Source organism: Haliotis cracherodii, unplaced genomic scaffold (assembly GCF_022045235.1).
Source record: "Haliotis cracherodii isolate W230 unplaced genomic scaffold, xgHalCrac1.p SCAF_8, whole genome shotgun sequence".
NCBI classification, from domain to species: domain Eukaryota; kingdom Metazoa; phylum Mollusca; class Gastropoda; order Lepetellida; family Haliotidae; genus Haliotis; species Haliotis cracherodii.
In genome coordinates, this window is record NW_027266341.1 from 23525593 (window position 1) to 23543742 (window position 18150).

Consider the following 18150-nt stretch of genomic DNA (forward strand, 5'->3'; position numbering starts at 1 on the left):
AAAAGGTTCTCAGTAGCAGACAAATTTTACAGTAGTGCTTCATGGGAAACACTATTAACTATATTCAGAAAACACTATTAACTATATTCAGAAATTTGATAATTGTTGGATATGATATAACATACAGGCGGATTTAGTTCAAGCAGTCATGATTGACTGAATCACTTCAAGGAACGTAACAATGGTGGTCCATCATTATGTGCTGTGAAGACGTTTTCGGCAAGAAAGACAGGATTGAAGAATCGAAAAATATTTGTCACATGTTTTATATCTGTATATTGAAACTGACGATCTTGAACCAGAAGTTTTTACCCCTTCAGGGTCGAGATAGGTGTCTACTGTATTACCTGGCAATCCAAAAGGACTTCCTGGGCCAGAGCTTGGCGGTGACTGTGGCTGCTGTTGGAAGGGGTAGGTAACATTGTGGGGCATCGATGGCTCAGACACCTGCTGGAAGGGGGCAAGGGCCCCATGGGCAGGAAATTCACTGTAGCGGGGTACCAAAACAGGTGGCAATACTGAAACAGAAGACATGGGGGTCAGGAGGATAGAGCGGATGTTTAATGAACATGTCATCCAACAATTGCTACAATATCTAACATGTCCAGGGGTACTAATTCACTCACTCTAGTCACTAGTAATCATAATGATACAGTTTGTGTCAAACACTTTTGAGTATACTAACTGAAATTGACTCTTTGCATCATGTTCCGTAGATTGTAATCTCATAATATGGAATATTATTAGTTGAGCTCACAAGACGGAACAGAAATTTACTAGACTTGTACTTCAGATTAGTGGCTAAGTTGCAGACTGATGATACATTATATACGTAAGAAACACTCTCCAAGATTACAAATAAAATTGAAATGATTATGAATTTGATTCGGACCATAGGATCAGTGTCAAATTTCTCATGCCAGTCTGTGACCTTAAACACTTGTCGAAAGCACAAGCCTAGTAAGTTTAGCAAAAAATAGTCCATAAAATAACACTAAATCTACTGAAACTGATGCTTATAGACTCGTTTGTGTCAAGTAGACTCAAAAGCTTTTGACACAGACTTTGATGCTATGTTCAACAAACAGGAAGTTTTAAATTCTATATTTGGAAGTTTTGATGAAGCAATTTTTTAATTTCACAGAATTTCAATCTTGACTTGATTCGTAATCTACATGAATCTTATTTATTGTATTCAAATTCTCAGCCAAATAGTGTGTAAACTGATGGGCAGATCACACCAGGTCACCATTAATTACAGCAAACATGATCACATTACCGTTATTTATGCCTTGAAACAAACCTTAGTCATGTTAGTTGTCAGAGAATGGATACACATTATATCATTAATGACATACTTATTAATTGTCATTTTTGTTGTAGTGTGACTATTCTAACAAGGCAAAAAGTGAGCGGGGCTCACTAATACCGCCAACTTCAGAATATTTCTAAGTCCAAAACATGAAAAAAGCAATAATTTTGCAGAAAATCCACTTATCAAACTTTGAACTGCACCTCTTCTATTGGTATAGAAAATGTTAAAACAATTTTAAGTTCAAAATCTGAAATAAATCTTATTGTTTCAGAAAATCCACATATTAAATTCAAACTTTGCACTGCACCTCTCCTATACATATGGAAAGAGTTCCCCAAATTTGAAAAGAATTGATGTAGTAGTTGTCAAGTAACAGGTCGCACAAATGTTGAACACATTCTAAGTTCAAAACATGTAAAAATTCACATTTTCTCAGAAAATGCATATATCAAAATCAAACATTGCAATGCAGCTCTTCTATTAGTATGGAAAATGTTTGCTAAATTTGAAAAGAATCCATGCAGTAGTTTTCTAGTTACATTGTATTGATCACACAAACATTCAAGTAAATAATTGAAAAATAGCTGTATTTTTTCTTCTGAAAATCCAAATACTGAAATCAAGGCGAAGTTTCGCACTGTACCTGTCCTATAGGTATAAAAAGTGTCCACTAAGTTTGAAAAAATTCTATGTAGTAGTTTTCAAGTTAAAGGTCGCATATAAAAATGTCTTTGGACAGACAGACACAAATCCTTGCCCCTTTTAGGTCGAGGGTATAATAAATATATGGAATGTCAATATATAGTGTTTTTGTGTGTGATTGAAATAGCAAATCAAATTCCATTTTGAAATAACAAATGGCTTAGCAATGGCAATAAACTTTCCAATATGGCTGCCACCGTAGCAGCATCAAAAATCAGATTTGAACCTCTTGAACAAATCAGTATGTCATCATTGGTGGAAACAAGTATACAAAGCTTTAGATCCATATTTCCAGTGGTTTCTGAGGAAAAGATGATTACGATGGATGATGTCAGGTGATGTCATTCCTCCCAACTATAAATCATAAAAAATTTATTCTCTTAGAGAGAGAGAGAGAGAGAGAGAGAGAGAGAGAGAGAGAGAGGGGGGCTATGAGTGCAAGCACCTGCAGCAGAATGTTTGTAGTCAGTGCAGGAACTCATGCACCTGTTAGGTCAAGCTAGGTCCCCACGTTCTGATGCAGACAGTACATCATTGGTTAAACAGTAGAAAAGAGCCTTGTCTTCAGGTTATATATAAGTGTTGTTGAACTAAAGATAATCTTTCTTTGTCACAGGCTATGGGCTGAAATTTAAGTTCTCTGGTAAAAGTATATTCTGACTCTTCACGTTGATAAACATTTATGTTTTCAATTAAATTCTGAAGCTTACATGTTTTATAAATCTATTTGAATCCTACATTCTGCTTATCTCAAAATCAATTTGCAACATTTTTAAATTCATAATAAATTCAATCTTGTCCTTTTATCAAACATATGGAAGAAAATTAGGAACAGATAATACATTTTGCTGGGTAAATAGCACTCACATACTGTAAACATTTATCCAATTGGTTAAGCAAATGTTGACATACAGACCATTCAGTTCAACATTTTCTAATTCCAAATTCATTTGTAGGTTTACAATTCTCCCATATGAGTTAACTGAAGCATGCAGGTCTTGTAAATAAGTCAATAAATCTTCTTCAAAACATGGACCACCCACATAAAGCAGTCAAAATGGTGGTTGGGGTTCCATGTCATTTTCATGACTGCACTTACAGCTAATCCTCAGCGTAAGTAAGCTATGATAAGTCAAGGCAGGTTGTCGCCTACAGAAGACCTTCAGTGACCAGGTAGCTGGCTGAAGCCATTCTAAAACCTACACTGAATATCAGAGATATATATAGAAACACTAACAGACAGAGCCCATACAAGAACCAAAATGAAAGACGCAATGCTTGAGGACGGTTTATTTACTCAACTGTTGGTATCACATGTCCATTTAATCATTAGACATGCCACTGAAGATCATTGTTCAGTGATGTACAATGTACAAAGTAGTCTCCCCAAGTACACCAAGATTTTCGCATTTTATTTCCACAGAAAACATATTTATAGGCAGTGAGTGCAACATGTAAACCTCATCATTTTTGCTTGCCAGTCAGGCTACTTATATCCCGGTTCAACTTGACCTACCTAGATGCAGCAAGCATCAACCAACATCGGGCTAACAGGATGGCAGCTATTGGTATATTAGTCCTGCCAACAACAAGTCATTTGACAAAATTTCAACAAGAAATATACGTAAAAGTGTATAGAAGTGTCTAGTGAGTGTGGTTTATTAGTAACTTTTACACCCCTTCAACTGTACTATATATTGTGGTCCTATTATGATGGTTGACACAAACTGGTATCCAGGTACCCAAAGAATACCACCTGTTGGGAATCATTCTTGAGTCTGGTGCTTGAACAGTGTCTGTTTGTTGTTTAATACTGCACTCGGCAATACTCCAGTTATATGACAGAGGTCTGTAAATAATCGAGTCTGGACCAGACAGTCCCATGTTTGAGAGCATGAGGATCAACCAGTCAGCAAGCCTGACCTCCCAATCCCCTAAGTCGCCTCTTACAATAAGTATAGTCTAAGGCTTTAAAAAACTTACTCATTTATGTCTAGTCGTTATGATTATAATATATGTATTAATTTAATCATTTCTTCTTTTATGAATATCCTCACAACTAAAAATATCATGGGCTCTAGGACTATAATCTTGTTTTTGTACTGACAACTGACAATTGAGAGATAGATGTCACAGTGACGGGCACGACTTGTCACTTTGCTTGATCAAAGAGAAAAGATAACAGCAGTGATTCTGAAACACCTGTGTAAGTGGCTTCAATGAAGCCGACAGATCAACATGACAGATGCCATCTCATGTTGGTAGGTCAATATCAGACAGTTGTTGTTGATAGTTATACAACATCTCCATTGTATATCTCACACTTGGTCACATGTGAAATACTGACAGTATACACAGCTATTCCAATAGTGTCATGATATAGATTGTAAAAAAAGTCAACAATCCATGTTAATCACGCTACATTTCTTTTTTTAGTTGAATACGTTAAATTGGAACTAAGAATCAAAAACACCAACAACTGACTTTGCTAATTGAAGTCGTTTTCAAGTTATAGGTCGCACAAATGTTGAATTAAATGTGTTTCTAAGTTCACAACATGAAAAACATTTATTTCAGAAAATCCACATATTCTTTTGTACAGAAAATGTTCGCTAAAATTTGAAAAGAATCTATGCTGTAGTGTTTAGGTTATAGGTTGCAAAAATGTTTCAGTAAAACAATTCAAAGTAAAAAAATGAAAAAAGATGTAGTTTTTCAGAATATCCAAATAACGAATCAAACCTCGCACTGCACCTCTCCTCCATATATAAAAAGTGTTCACCAAGTTTGAAAAGAATATGTGGTAGTTTTCAAGTCATGGGTCCAACAAAAATATGTCCTTGGGAGGACAAACAGATGGAATTCCTTGGTATAACAACTTGAACATATCCCCGGCCTGTTAGGTCGGGGTATAATAATCAATTCAAAACTGCATAAATGTAAGCAAGGAAACAAAAAAACAAGGAAAAAGGGGTATTATTTAATTTCCCAATTACCTACTTCTTCAAATTCATTACCCTAGACTAATGACTGGGAACAGTCACCTTAAGGACGACATGGCAGCACATCACATTAAGAGATTTGTTGAACAAACACCATAAATAATAGTTTTCAGCAAATTTAATGACTGGTGTGGTGCCAGAAAGACTTGCATACATTCTTCCTCAAGCTTCTCAACCTTTGATCCTACTGATGCATTACTGCATAATTGTCATCAGACTCTTCCTAAAGGCCCAAAGGCAAAATAGGAGTGTCAAGGTAAAAGAAATGCTTTCTGCTTGAAGCTACGATTAAGTCCAATAAATGTTGTTATATACCTACATGGTTTATGAGTACAGTCCTCTACACATATATCTTGCTGGTGCCATCAAAATTGTAATGTCTCCGTTGTGCCATAAAGTTTGTATTTCTTTAAATAAACTTCACATCAACTGCAGACATTAGTCATTACCGAATAAGACAAACATGAAAATCTCAAGTTGGGATAACAATGGCTCAGCAAAGCATTTGGGTCTCTTTTCTCGTGTATATGGTATTTCACTCCGGTGTGTGAGTCTGCTGACCTTATGTTCTTGAGGCCAAATATTTCTATCATCGTCTTAATTCCATGTCAAATTTCTAATTTAAACAAAGACGCTATGTGAAAAATAATGCAGAATAATCAAGAAACATTGCCATCTAAGTGAGCGAGTGAATCCCCTCTTTTAACAGTATTCCAATTGTAAAACAGCATATTTCTATCAAAAGACAACTTGAAAAATTTAAAGAAGTTTCACAGACATATTTACACTTTCACAGGGGTTAATAGAGAGTAAGTAAAATTGCTTGAAATTGATTACTAGTTTTGCATCTTTAGGTTACCAAAGAGCTATCATCTTTTAGATTTTCGGTAAAGCAAAAATCAGTGCAAAGATGACAAAATTGAATTTCCAGAAAAGAACAAAAATCCAGTGAGCGAAAATAAAAAGCAGCTTATTGCTAAAAATTATATTTTCGAATTACATGTATTTTTCAGTAGAGTTAAGTCTTAAAATATGTACTTGGATAAGCCGATCTCACCAGAACAGAAACATTTCATTTGACTTGGGGATACTGATTTGTGCCTAAAGCTGAAGGGTTAGTCTGTCATACAGACCCAGAAACAAATATATCCATTGCATCCCAAGGAAGTCTACAAGCGTGGACAAGTTTAGATAACTGCAGTTTTAGGAAAATTGAGAGTTTATTTGAACCTTTTTATTTTTTATTTTTTTCTTCTTTAAGATAATCTAACAACTGTTTTTTTTCTGTAACATATTTTTATTTAAGAGACTAGATGTTAGATTACTGAAAGCTGTAAAGTAAAAGTTATTTTATGGCTACCCTAGCTTTTCTCGTACAAACATCATGGTATTACAGAAGAAAAGACTAGGTGCACAGGGTTGATAAATGAAATTTAAAAATGCTTCTCTTAGCCCTAAAATTATTTGGTTATAATTCATATGACTTACATTACATATAATGCTAGGTTCAAAAGCTATTATTTGAGGTACAAATTCAAATTAAGATGTAAAGATGATCTTCAGTGAAACTAATTTCATTTCCTCAAAATGAGTGTATATTGGTGCAGTAGTTCAGTTCCAATGAACTTTGGAAAATCCAAGTGTTATGCTGGGCACAGACATTTACCATTTTAGTGAAACTACATGCACAGGCTTGTGCTGACAGACCAAGGATCACTCCTAAATCCACAGCTTGGGGACACAACTTAGCACAATGAGTTGATACATCTTACATGACTGGGAGAGGGACAACTGCTCCCCCAATTGATGAGAAATGATAGTTTTCAATTTTCAAACAGTAAACACAATAAGAAAACATCCAACTCTGGAAGTTGTTATCCATAATGTTGTATGTATTCTTATTTACTCCCCAACTTCTAGAATGCCCATCAAACATAAACACAATTATTTGTTTACATGTAAATAAATTTGATCAAAAGGAACCCTTTTTGCCAACTACTGATAAGCCTAAAAAAATATCAGTGCTATAAAATCAATCTTAGAAATTTGTTGCAAGTATCTAAACTACTATTTTGAACACAAGCATGTCTTTGACCCATGCTCCAGAGCAGAGTGAAAATATGATCTTTCAGTGTTAGAAATTAAAGGGGTCCTTGTCATATTCCTAACATTAAAACTTGAATATTTAGGGGGTCCCCAGATTTCCTCAGTTGAAACATCTGTTTCTTGATCATTTCTATTTGTTTCATATGAGTTTCATAAACTGTTCTTCCACTCAAAACATATCCGTTATAGTGACACGAAATAAGCCTTAATCACAGCTTGTCCTTACAGGGAACTAGTTCTTTGTCAATTCAGTTTATTGAAGCATCAACAAGACTGGGGTTGGGCGCTCACTAGAACCTCAAGATTTTGAATAAAACTTTCTCAATAAAAGTAGTCCTAGTCTGATGACATTTGTCAAATTATGACAGCCAGAACATAAATATTCCCCACTTTGATTCAGTGTCTACATTTCCAATACTTTGGGTAACAGGATCAAACCCCTTGCCTTAACCAATCTCTTATATCAATTAGATATTGACCCGGACTGCCACAAAACGCAGTGGTTCCTTGTCTCATGGTGTACCTTTGTTCATGGAGGCAGGCGAAAAGACTGGCGACTCAGGGACGCACACCATTAATCTTCTACCAAACAATTAGATAATTACAGTGTCTGAGACCACGATAAACACCAATACACCGTTTCTTGGGAATCACTAACTTGATTAAAAAGGAAAAGGAGAGCTCACTGAACATTTGGTGTCGTAATATGGACTTCCATGTGATCTTTTGTGATTTTCTTCTTTGCTCCTTCTCGATGATGTGATCAATTATCGAAATGAAATTTTAAGTCTTTTCAGCTCTTGAGACTTTACTAAGCATGTTGAATGAAGACAAAAAACATTCTGATCCATTTTCACTTAATTTTATTTTTGCATTAATCCTGATACTGCCGACTAAAAAACTTTTTCCAAAATAATAAACTACCAGTAAAACCGGTGTTCCTTACCGAATACCACAAATAGATGGTTCCCTGCACAATTTAGACTAGATGTCCCTCAGTAGTTTAGTTAGTAAAATAACTATCATCGGTACTTTCGCCATGAGAATCTCATCATTTTTATTCACCGCTAACTTACAAGTGCAATTATTATTTTCCTGAAATCACAAAAGGACAAAACATTGAAGAATTGCTGAATGATGTAATAAAAAAAGATTTACTAAAAAATTTTTTTCAAAACATGATAACCATAAAATAAATCAATTATTTATCATGAACTCAAACAGGCCTCAGCTCAAATCATACAGGTTCATGAAATCATACAGCTTCAAATATCACTCAAATCTGACCTATTTCATTGCCCTTTTGAACAGAAACCTAAAACTATCCAGCAATGATAGAATTATACAGCAAGAAATCAATAAAACACAATTTCTTGAATCATAATGACCCGCTGCTCGTACCACTGTAGTGTTAGTCATCCTAGTTACAGATCTTCAGCTCTTGTAGTGCTCAGATCAAACTGTTAAGGATGTACATAGACTTGGTCTGTCTCTGTACAAAGAAAAACGTAAGGAAAAGTGCATAATGTTTGATGTAAAATATTCTCCATGGACTAGTATCTGGAAATCTGGTTGTAATCAAAATTAATACCATATTCTTAAACATATTAAAGTACGAGCATAAATCGAAATGGAAATGAATAAGTTGCATTCAAGACATAACTAGCTCCTTATCTTTCATGTTCAGAAACTACCTGGCTCCTCAAAAAATAATTCAGACTGACGTAATTTAGAATTTCCCTTTTTCATGTGAAATTTGATAATTTATCGTACTGAAGATGCTTCTGATCAATAGTTAAAACTAACATGGATGTCGCCACTCCGGTTTATCACAAACAGTTTTAACAAATATTCATTCATCTTAGTGGCTCCTTGAAGTATTCATGCAGAAGCCACTTGGCTCAAGAAACTTTTTAAAAACTTTTTACATTTTTAGAAATATTACAGCCATAATACAGCAAGTGCCCACCTTGTACAAAAAGCTTTTGTGTTTCTTATTCAAGATAAGGTCTTCTGTATCTTTTCCTGTAGATTTTACTATGAACATATGGGTTGTCATAAACATAATTTACTTGCTTTGTTTTCTAATGGCTGATGCTGCACTAAGCTAAATATTATGGCTAAAAGTTACTAGAAGAAACTTACAAAAGAATTTTGACTAGATAAGGGCCTTGTTCTAGTCACTGACTGCTTTGAACCAATGGGGGCAAAAAAATCTGGGTCTTAGAATATTCAAGCAAAACTGCCCCTTCTTGATTATCCAGTGTACTTTGTCTCAATTCTGTCATGATAAACACCCTGGACCCATTTTCCACCATAGATTTGTTTTGAGTCCGTTCACATGACAAGATGCTATATATTGATGTCCAGTCCAATTACACTGTGCCGATATCAGTTACTAGTATTTGACTTGACTTTAGTGTGCTGTCTCAAATACAAACAGAATGTCTTGTAGGATAAGGACTTTGCCTCCGCTTGTCTTACGACTCAGAAAAATACCTTTTCCAACTAAATGTTAATAAATAACAGTCTACTGATTCACTTAACTCTTATCAGGGGACAGCTCATACTGAGCCGTGATTATAAATGCAGATTAATGCTGAACTCTTGTTCAGTATTTTGATTGGTTGTTGATTTCCAGCTCATGAACGAGAGAAGTTAATGATAGTACAAGCAAGTAGAGATGGAGCTTGTGATGTCACTTCCACGAAGCTATGGTGGCAAATGGGAACTACACAAACAACTATCATAGAAACAGTGATGGGAATCGCTCAAGAAGTCACGATCAATCATCACCATTAGGTACAGAAATAATGCTTGACAATAAACACCCCATGCTCTTCATGTTTAGTCTTCTTGCTACTCATAGCCCTGTTATCATCTAGGGTGGTATACATCACAGTGATAAGATAAAGAACAAACTTTGTCATAACTTGTAGAGCTAAAAAAGATCAGACATCACGATGGATCTTGGAGACCTAATGACTACATAGTGATAAAAACGTTTTATAGTCAGGACAGCACTCTTTAATATATAAATCATAAAAAGGCCCCAAAAAGTGTGTGTTTCCATTATCCTGAGCCTCCATTTAGGAAACCATATACACCCCTTTTAAAGACTTTATTTCTTAAATTTCTAGTGCTTTGTCAGGCTTGTTTAGAAACTCTGGGAAGTCTTGCAATACTAAGTTTCAAAAGAAAACAATGATACAAAGCAATGTAAAAAAAATTGACATTTTTTAACCAAATTTGGTTACAAAATAAAGGAGAGGATGATAGAATGTCAGCACACGGATACCAGCAGCTAGACTTCTAGGAGACTTGCAGCAAGCCTAGATACATATCAGCAAAAGGACTGCAGTACATCACACTGATATCAATCACCTGTCATACATGGGATGACTTCATCACCAGGTTCAGTCCACAACTAGACTAAACATTCAGCCTATGTCCCCTCTCACAACAATTTGAATATCTCCCACTACATAACCCATGACTCAACAACAATAAATTGCTAAAACTAATGAACGTCAGGTGGTGTTGGCAGCAAGTTAATTGTTTTCTCGGCAGTGCGATGACATGACTGAGCAGTGCATGGGTGCATACCCACTTGTTCTGCTTGTCACTGTCTACCATTGAAATCTGGAATGCAAGATGCTGCACATGTGGTTCACAGTTTGACACATTACAAATACCACATGTGTATTTTACTTATGATTGGTCATTAGGTTATTAGGATAAGGAAGAAACCAAACTCACTCTGAAATATTATCTTAGTTCATTTTCAGATAAAATCCATTGCATCCATCTCTGACCTCAAGTTCATTGGAACTACACAACTTTCTCAGCCGTCGACAAATAATAACATAATCTTATAAAAACAAACTTCTACATTATCCAAGGATATGGTAACATTCATTAGGTTAAGCAATTCATGGCCAGAGTTTCTGAAATAGAAGGACAAGAAGTTGTATTTCTCTGATATGGAGGTTCACATATTTTCTACTGGAGATTGATCTCCTCTTAAAATGAACCCTAAGGACAGTTGAGTCCAAGCTCCAACCTGTTTCTGTAACCCAGGCAAACCATAAGACTGAGGGCACAACTACAATGTTAGGACTGAAACATTATTTGTGTATTGTGCTTGCTCCTGAAAAAACATTACGTTAATTGTCTGAAGGAATTGCCACTTGTGGATAATGGGAACCTTTAAAATTAACTATCTTTGCACATCAAAATGGAAGCAAAATAATCGTCTTGACATTTTCACTCCTTTAAATAAGTGTCTAGTTTCTCAAAATGGATGGTCCAAGAAAACATTTGAATTGATATTTCTGAAATTATACTGATAGCGGAAAGGGTTCTACCTGAATTGACAAAAGTAGGGGTCCCTGAGGCAAGTAATTAATTTTATGGGTCCTTGCAGGCAATATGAAGGTGTTTGTAAAGTAATGAAATGGTGTAGTGTACTGACAATCTGTACTTTCAGATAATTACTTTAGAGTGTGGAATGAATCAGTGATCATGTAGACAGTGGTCCTGAGTGATGGATGAGTTAACAAACAACTACAACTGCTCTTGATGAGATGTTGGTACAATGAATATCATGAGGCGTCTCTTGGGATGCAGCATAATTTTTTTCTTCGCCCATTCTTCATTTTGTGCTTACTGTTCAAACATTTTTGTGCCGCATTAAACCCTGCAATTGCATTACTGTGATAATGACATACTAACTTGCAAGAGTAATTACATTATACCTCATGATTTTAAAACAGTTCTATCAATGGGAAGGTTTTCTTTCCTTTTCTCTTGGTGCAAAATAACACAGCATGGATCTCTTGCGTACCATATTAACACCACAAACTGGATGAACAGAAGACCAGCATTATTCAAGCCTAAATGAAGTCGGTGGCTAATGAAAACCAGAAAGAATGTATAGATGGGATAGAAATTCTACAGCGCGAAAGTTTGATCAACAAATTACTTGTGTAATTATGACTGAGAAAAAATACAAAAACAACACTGCTTTGATGGTTGAAAGCTTGCAGGATTTCCTGTAAAGTGGTTTCCAATTAAATGTACCAAAGTCGCCAAGTGTGCTTTGTGTCTTACTTTGACCAAAACTTGGTCGATTTGTGTTTCATACGGAGATGTTTGCGCATTGAACTGGCTGAGGTCCCTGTGTACATCAGTAGTATGCATGGTTTGAACCATAAACAGCATTTTGTTTTCATTTTAGGCACATCAAGGTCAAAGGGTGACCATAGAGAATATTTCTCATCCAATTCATTGGCCTACCGTGGACACGTACACTGCTAACGAGAGTCCTTGTCAACAGGTTTATTTAACAGTTATTCCCCTTCTGGGATAATTGAGTCTATGAAAACGGAATCGTGTCTATCTAATACCCAACTCATTATCAGGTACCCGTCGCACCCCTTGTAAACATGTTAGTCCCACACACCCAAACAAGCCATTGCACCAAACATTACAGGTTAAAGAGAAAGACAATACAACTTTAACTGAATTCTAACTTGGAAATTACTCAATTCTGATTGGTCAGTCAGAGGTATAGAATCAAAAAAAAAACATCTCTGATTGAAATAGCTGACTTCATGGAATCTAATATTTATAGAAAAGTACTTTTTTCTCAGCCATTGTCATTCTACATCTTTGAGACAAAATACTGTATTTTCTTGAGTATAGTGCACACTTTTTTCTCCAAAAAACACAGCTGTGTAGAAGGGGGTGCGAATTATACATGCAATAATGAATTTTGATGGTTTTTTCGCCAACGAAAAGACATTATTGTGAGCACGCAACACCAAATAACAATATATTTGTAATAGTTTGTCGATTCTGTGTAAACACTATTTCTCACGATCACGTGTGCAGGAGCCTCGACGGTAACTGGTCAAACTGGTTCCATGTGAAAAATAATCAATGGCAATAGTGATCAGCTGCTTCGCTCAGGGTTATAATTATTTTTATTATATTTAGTAAATGCTGCAACTAAAATAACAAGATATTGGAATATATTATTCCTGATAAAAAAATAGTTTCAGATACAATTTTTGCCGATCCTAGCATTAAAATCCTGTAAATTTATATCATTGGGCGTGTCTTGACCAAATCACTGGTCGATTCCAAGAAAACGTGTGCACAGCTGATTGCTGTTTCCGGCTTAGTTTACGAGAAAATACACAAGGTAATCTTAATCCCTGGATGTAAAACTATGCCTAGCAGAACATACACAATTTAAATGGTAAATCAGAATGTCTGGTGATTTTTTATCTCAAATTTCAAATTTGTACTCACCAAGTTTCTCATCACCCATTAGTTTACTGGAATTCGCTGAATGGATACGGTGTAACTCTTTTCTGCGCATAATATTCTAAAAAAAATTTCTCCAAAATACTGAATCCTGTAGAGGGGGGTGCGCATTATACATGGGTGTGCACGATACTCAAGAAAATATCCCTTATACCACCCTGCTTCAAAGCAAAAAGCTGCACACTTTTTCCGAGTCAATTGATGTCACGTGTTCAATTGAATAGCTGTTTTATTGAAAGTATATTTTAGCAAAAGTATCGCCTTGTATTGATACAGAAGAAAATGTATTGCGCACGGTATCGCCACGGGAAAACTTATGATGCACTGGTGCACCAATGTTTCATTTCACCCTTATGTGCTATGTGCTATCCTATGTGCCCACTTCACAGTGGCTTATGAAGTTGCTGTGCTACACTTTCAATGCCTGTTTATTTTTTAGCACATACAGCACATAACATTAAACATTTGAAACATTACACTGCAACTTAAGTTCAAAATTCTGTTCGGGGTTTAACATACAGGTAACCCAGCAAAAGATACATTCTGTGGTCCATTCTACAGTCAAGTGGTCCCAGGATAGACTAAGAATACCTTCAATTTGTCAACTGCGAACATTTTCCATATGAATAGATTATCAGTGTGCCAAATGAGAAAAGACATCAGTAATTTCTATCTTATTCAATCCATGGTTTTTTTCTTGTAAGGAAAGCTGAAAACCAAGAGAACATATATAAATGTGGCTAACATGGAATACTCCAAACCAATCATTTTACAAAATATGGCATTACCTGGGCTTTCCACCCTCTTGTAATGGTACGGGTTGATACAGACTTCCTTCTGTTTGGCACTAAACGGATATTCACAGATTTCTAGTGGCTTCAGTTCATGGTGGCTCTGAAGGTCAGGCCATCGCCACACACGGCAGTATATAACATGAGGGAGGCCCTTGCGATGGGAGACTTGTAGTCGACCATCCAAAGATCTAGGGATAGTTACACATTTGCTGGCCTGTCCAGGACAGCTCAAGGCCTTTTCCAAGTCCTCAAGAGCACCTTTCTTTTTCTTCAATTTCTTAACAAGAGAGTCTACTGCTTTTTCTGCCCATTTTTCCTCTTCATCGCCTTGTTTCCATCCAAGGAGACGCTTGACAGCTGGACTTGTGAATGAGAATATACTGGATAGTGGTGACGTCATGGTTGAACCAGCCTGTAATGAACAATAAACTGAGTTAATTGGGTTTTCTTAGAGACTATCAAAGAATGAAAGATGGCAGAGATGCATATAAATTGCAAAACATTTGCTACCGGTGGTTGCTTTTCAAGGAAGGAGTGCACTTCAGTATCTCATAGTTAGTGCTGGGAATTGGTTGTAAAATCATGATTGACGACTGGATTACCCCCAAGTGATTGATCATCGAAACTGATTGGTTACCGTAATTTTGTTTCAATGTTTTCAATGTCAAATTCAGTGAAACTTGACCCCAAACAAAAAACAAACACAAATACTTACTTCAGTGAATAATCCTAAAAGGATTACAAATTCGAAAATTTGATATTCCACTTTCTCAAATTCATATGTCCATCCACAATGAAATGTTAGCCATCCCTCTGTCATAAACCAAATTAAGAACATTCACTGACTAATATTGAAAAATTTATCCTTGTCCTGACTGGTATCAATATCCAATTATCATAAGCTGCCTGAAGTACCACCATCCATGACTTTAGCCAATACTTCGAAGTCTGAGACAAGTAAAATTAAGCTCAGCTAGTATTTGAAAATTTACCAGGAACACTAAATTCTACTGGAAATGATGGTAAAAGCCAAGTTAGAGCTGGTTGTCAGAATTTTATCAAAACAGGTTGCTACCATAATACAGGAACTTATTTTCTTTAGATGTCTAGACAACTCCTGCAATTCTATGCCCTAAACTGTGAATTATATGTCATCATAAAACATATACAGTAGGTTTTATTAAATTCAAACACATTTGAAGGGGCCTGACTATAAGCATTGAAAATAATCAAGTTCAGCTGACTTAATGGGCCATTTTAAACCCCAAAGGGACAATTATTTGCCACGACTTACTGTTGAACAGACGCCCCTAGGAAAGCCTAGATAAAGCCTTGCAATACACATAATAAATATACAAGCATGTCACAAACCAGTTATATGAATCCTGTTTCACATTCAGAGGCTCAGAGCTACAACACTCTGGCAAAACCTTTATGAAAAGGTTCATTATTAATTGACAATTGCTTTTCAAAGGTGCAATCTCATGAAAAGAGTAAAGTTCTTGCCCAGTAATGACAGTGATGTCTGGCAACAGTCCCAAGCATGTCATGATGATTCATTATTATTGTTCCAACCTCTACGGGCCTTTAGAAAGTTTAAGGTGAAAGTAGTATTTCATGATGAAAGATCAATAGAAGTAGAATGGCAAAATTACATATCAAAAATATAATCCAGCTGCAATATTGGGTGTTTTCATTTAGATAACAAGATGACTATAGTACTACTAGGTTTCTTAGAAGTTAGAAGTCATTTCAGGGCAGTGTTCAATTTTACATTACACAAGGGAGTCCTTTGGTCCAATAGGTTTGTGGCAGTTTGTGTGTTGAATCTGTAGAATACCTAAAACTTTGAACAATAGAACCCCTAGATATTCATGATTAATTTTAAACACTGGTTAATCATAACAATAAGTTCTCTTGTCAAACACTAGATAAAAAGAACAAGTAGCATATTACCAAAACTAGATACATTGAAGTGGACGAGAACATACATCATACACATATCAGCTGTGTATTGATCAGAGACAGTTTATTTACTCATGTGGTCAGTATATTAATACATTGTGTTAGGAATAACTTAAAACATTCATATTTACATTAAGCATGTTAAGGGAGGTAACTAATGATTAATAATTTGTTAAATAGGTTTTATTATTTTATAACCTTGAAATATGAAAAAGATACTTTGACATACAAGAATGCAACAGCCTTTCCCCATAATCTGTGAATTCATGTTAGAATCCTGATCAATTAAACAGTAATGGAGGTCACCTGGCAAGATATCTATTAAATTCAGTACATAGAAAATAGCTGATATATTTAAGATGTACATCCACAAAAACAGTTGCCTGATACAAAAACAGAATCACCTGGTTTCATCTTCAGATTCACAACTCCTATTCATGTCTCCCAAGTACTAATACTTTTCAACAATGATCAACCTATCACTGTTTATAACTAACTGTGAATTACCCGAATATGAAAACAAACACAACCTGGGCTACTGAGTGCAATGGTCTGGAATGTGATAAATCACCAATATTGCTCTCCAAATCATAATGTCACACTTCATAATTATGTCCTTAACAACACCTTGGTGAGTACACACTATGTACCCTGATAAACAGTATCACAAGTGCTAATTAACTAGACAGGAAATCATTGCTTGGTAATTGATCCCTGACAAACTGCTAATTGGTCAATTGACAGGCTCTGACGAGAACAGAATAGTAGAGCAGTGGGTTAGTGGAAGTCACAATGAACCATCAGTAATTAACTTAGGCCCATATTGCACTGGATGTCAAATTAGTGCTCTTACTGTTGGCAATCAAACCTGTACTAGCGTAATGAGGGAAATCCTGATTCATTCAAACACCTGACCTTCAAATTCTACCCTGTGGCATCAATAACTGGTAACTTATAACTATACAATACATCTTTCCTGACATCATTATGAATACTTTAATAAGGCAGATACATATGAATACACCTTATAAGTACATATCTAGATTTTTAAACATCATGTTGTGTAAACAATGCAACCAAGTTACCAGCTGGTAACATGTAACAATGTAAGAAATACAAATAACAAATTATGATAATCTCTACATTTCCCTTGTCTTTAAATGACTTATTTTGTAATAAATTAACAAACTTTTGCTCAAATTTCTCATATCTGTAAATAATGACAGGAATTACAACGGTCATTCAGTATATTGACATTTTGGTACAATTCACAATCCAGTACAGTAAACAAGAATAATATTACGGTATAAGTTGCATGCGTCAAAGTGAAAATCTAGGACTCTACTGTTAAATGGTGAAAACTTCAAAATTACACAAATGACTGGTAAAACTTGAATCCACGCCCTCTCTGAATGATTCCATTACATTTTGTATATTACTTTCTACACCAAAATGAAGTTGCAAATTATTTTTCGGGTTTAATGAAAGTATCTGCAGTATAAGAGGCTTATTCCCTTGAGTTTAAATACATTTCCTAACAGCTGTAAATAAAACCGAACAACTTACGATCTTTCGCAAGAGAATGTGACAGATCAATGCAATGCACACACATTGCTCCCCACGATGTTGCGATTTTTCACGATCGAAAACATGGCGATAAGGCCAAATTTCTGTCGAAAGAAAGTGAAAATTTTACCTGATATAATCCACAAGTAGGTCTGGTTATCTTCTGATTATATATACTAAATTATTCAGAACCCCTTGAGCTGATTCTAGGGCGGGAAACGCCACTCATGAAATTTTTCCATCAAAATTAGTCGCAGGGCAAGCTGAAAATTTCTTTGCTATTGTAAGTGGCGACAGTCAGACGGGAAGCAGCAGCAACGAAATGTAGGCCGACATATTAATGCGCGCCTCGTTTTCACTCGTACTT

At 35.6% G+C, this 18150-nt stretch overlaps 1 protein-coding gene across 1 annotated transcript in view; it reads right to left on the minus strand.

The window, feature by feature from the left end:
• Positions 1-18090, minus strand: part of LOC139450754 (mothers against decapentaplegic homolog 5-like) — a 29251-nt gene extending 11161 nt beyond the window's left edge. The window contains exons 1-3 of the mRNA XM_071232574.1: positions 17914-18090; positions 14247-14664; positions 348-518 (exon numbers count right to left, since the gene is read on the minus strand). Of these exons, the coding sequence (XP_071088675.1) occupies positions 348-518; positions 14247-14652 (577 nt within the window). The 5' untranslated portion in view covers positions 14653-14664; positions 17914-18090. The remainder of the gene's footprint in view (positions 1-347; positions 519-14246; positions 14665-17913) is intronic.
• Between the last annotated feature and the right edge of the window lie 60 nt (positions 18091-18150).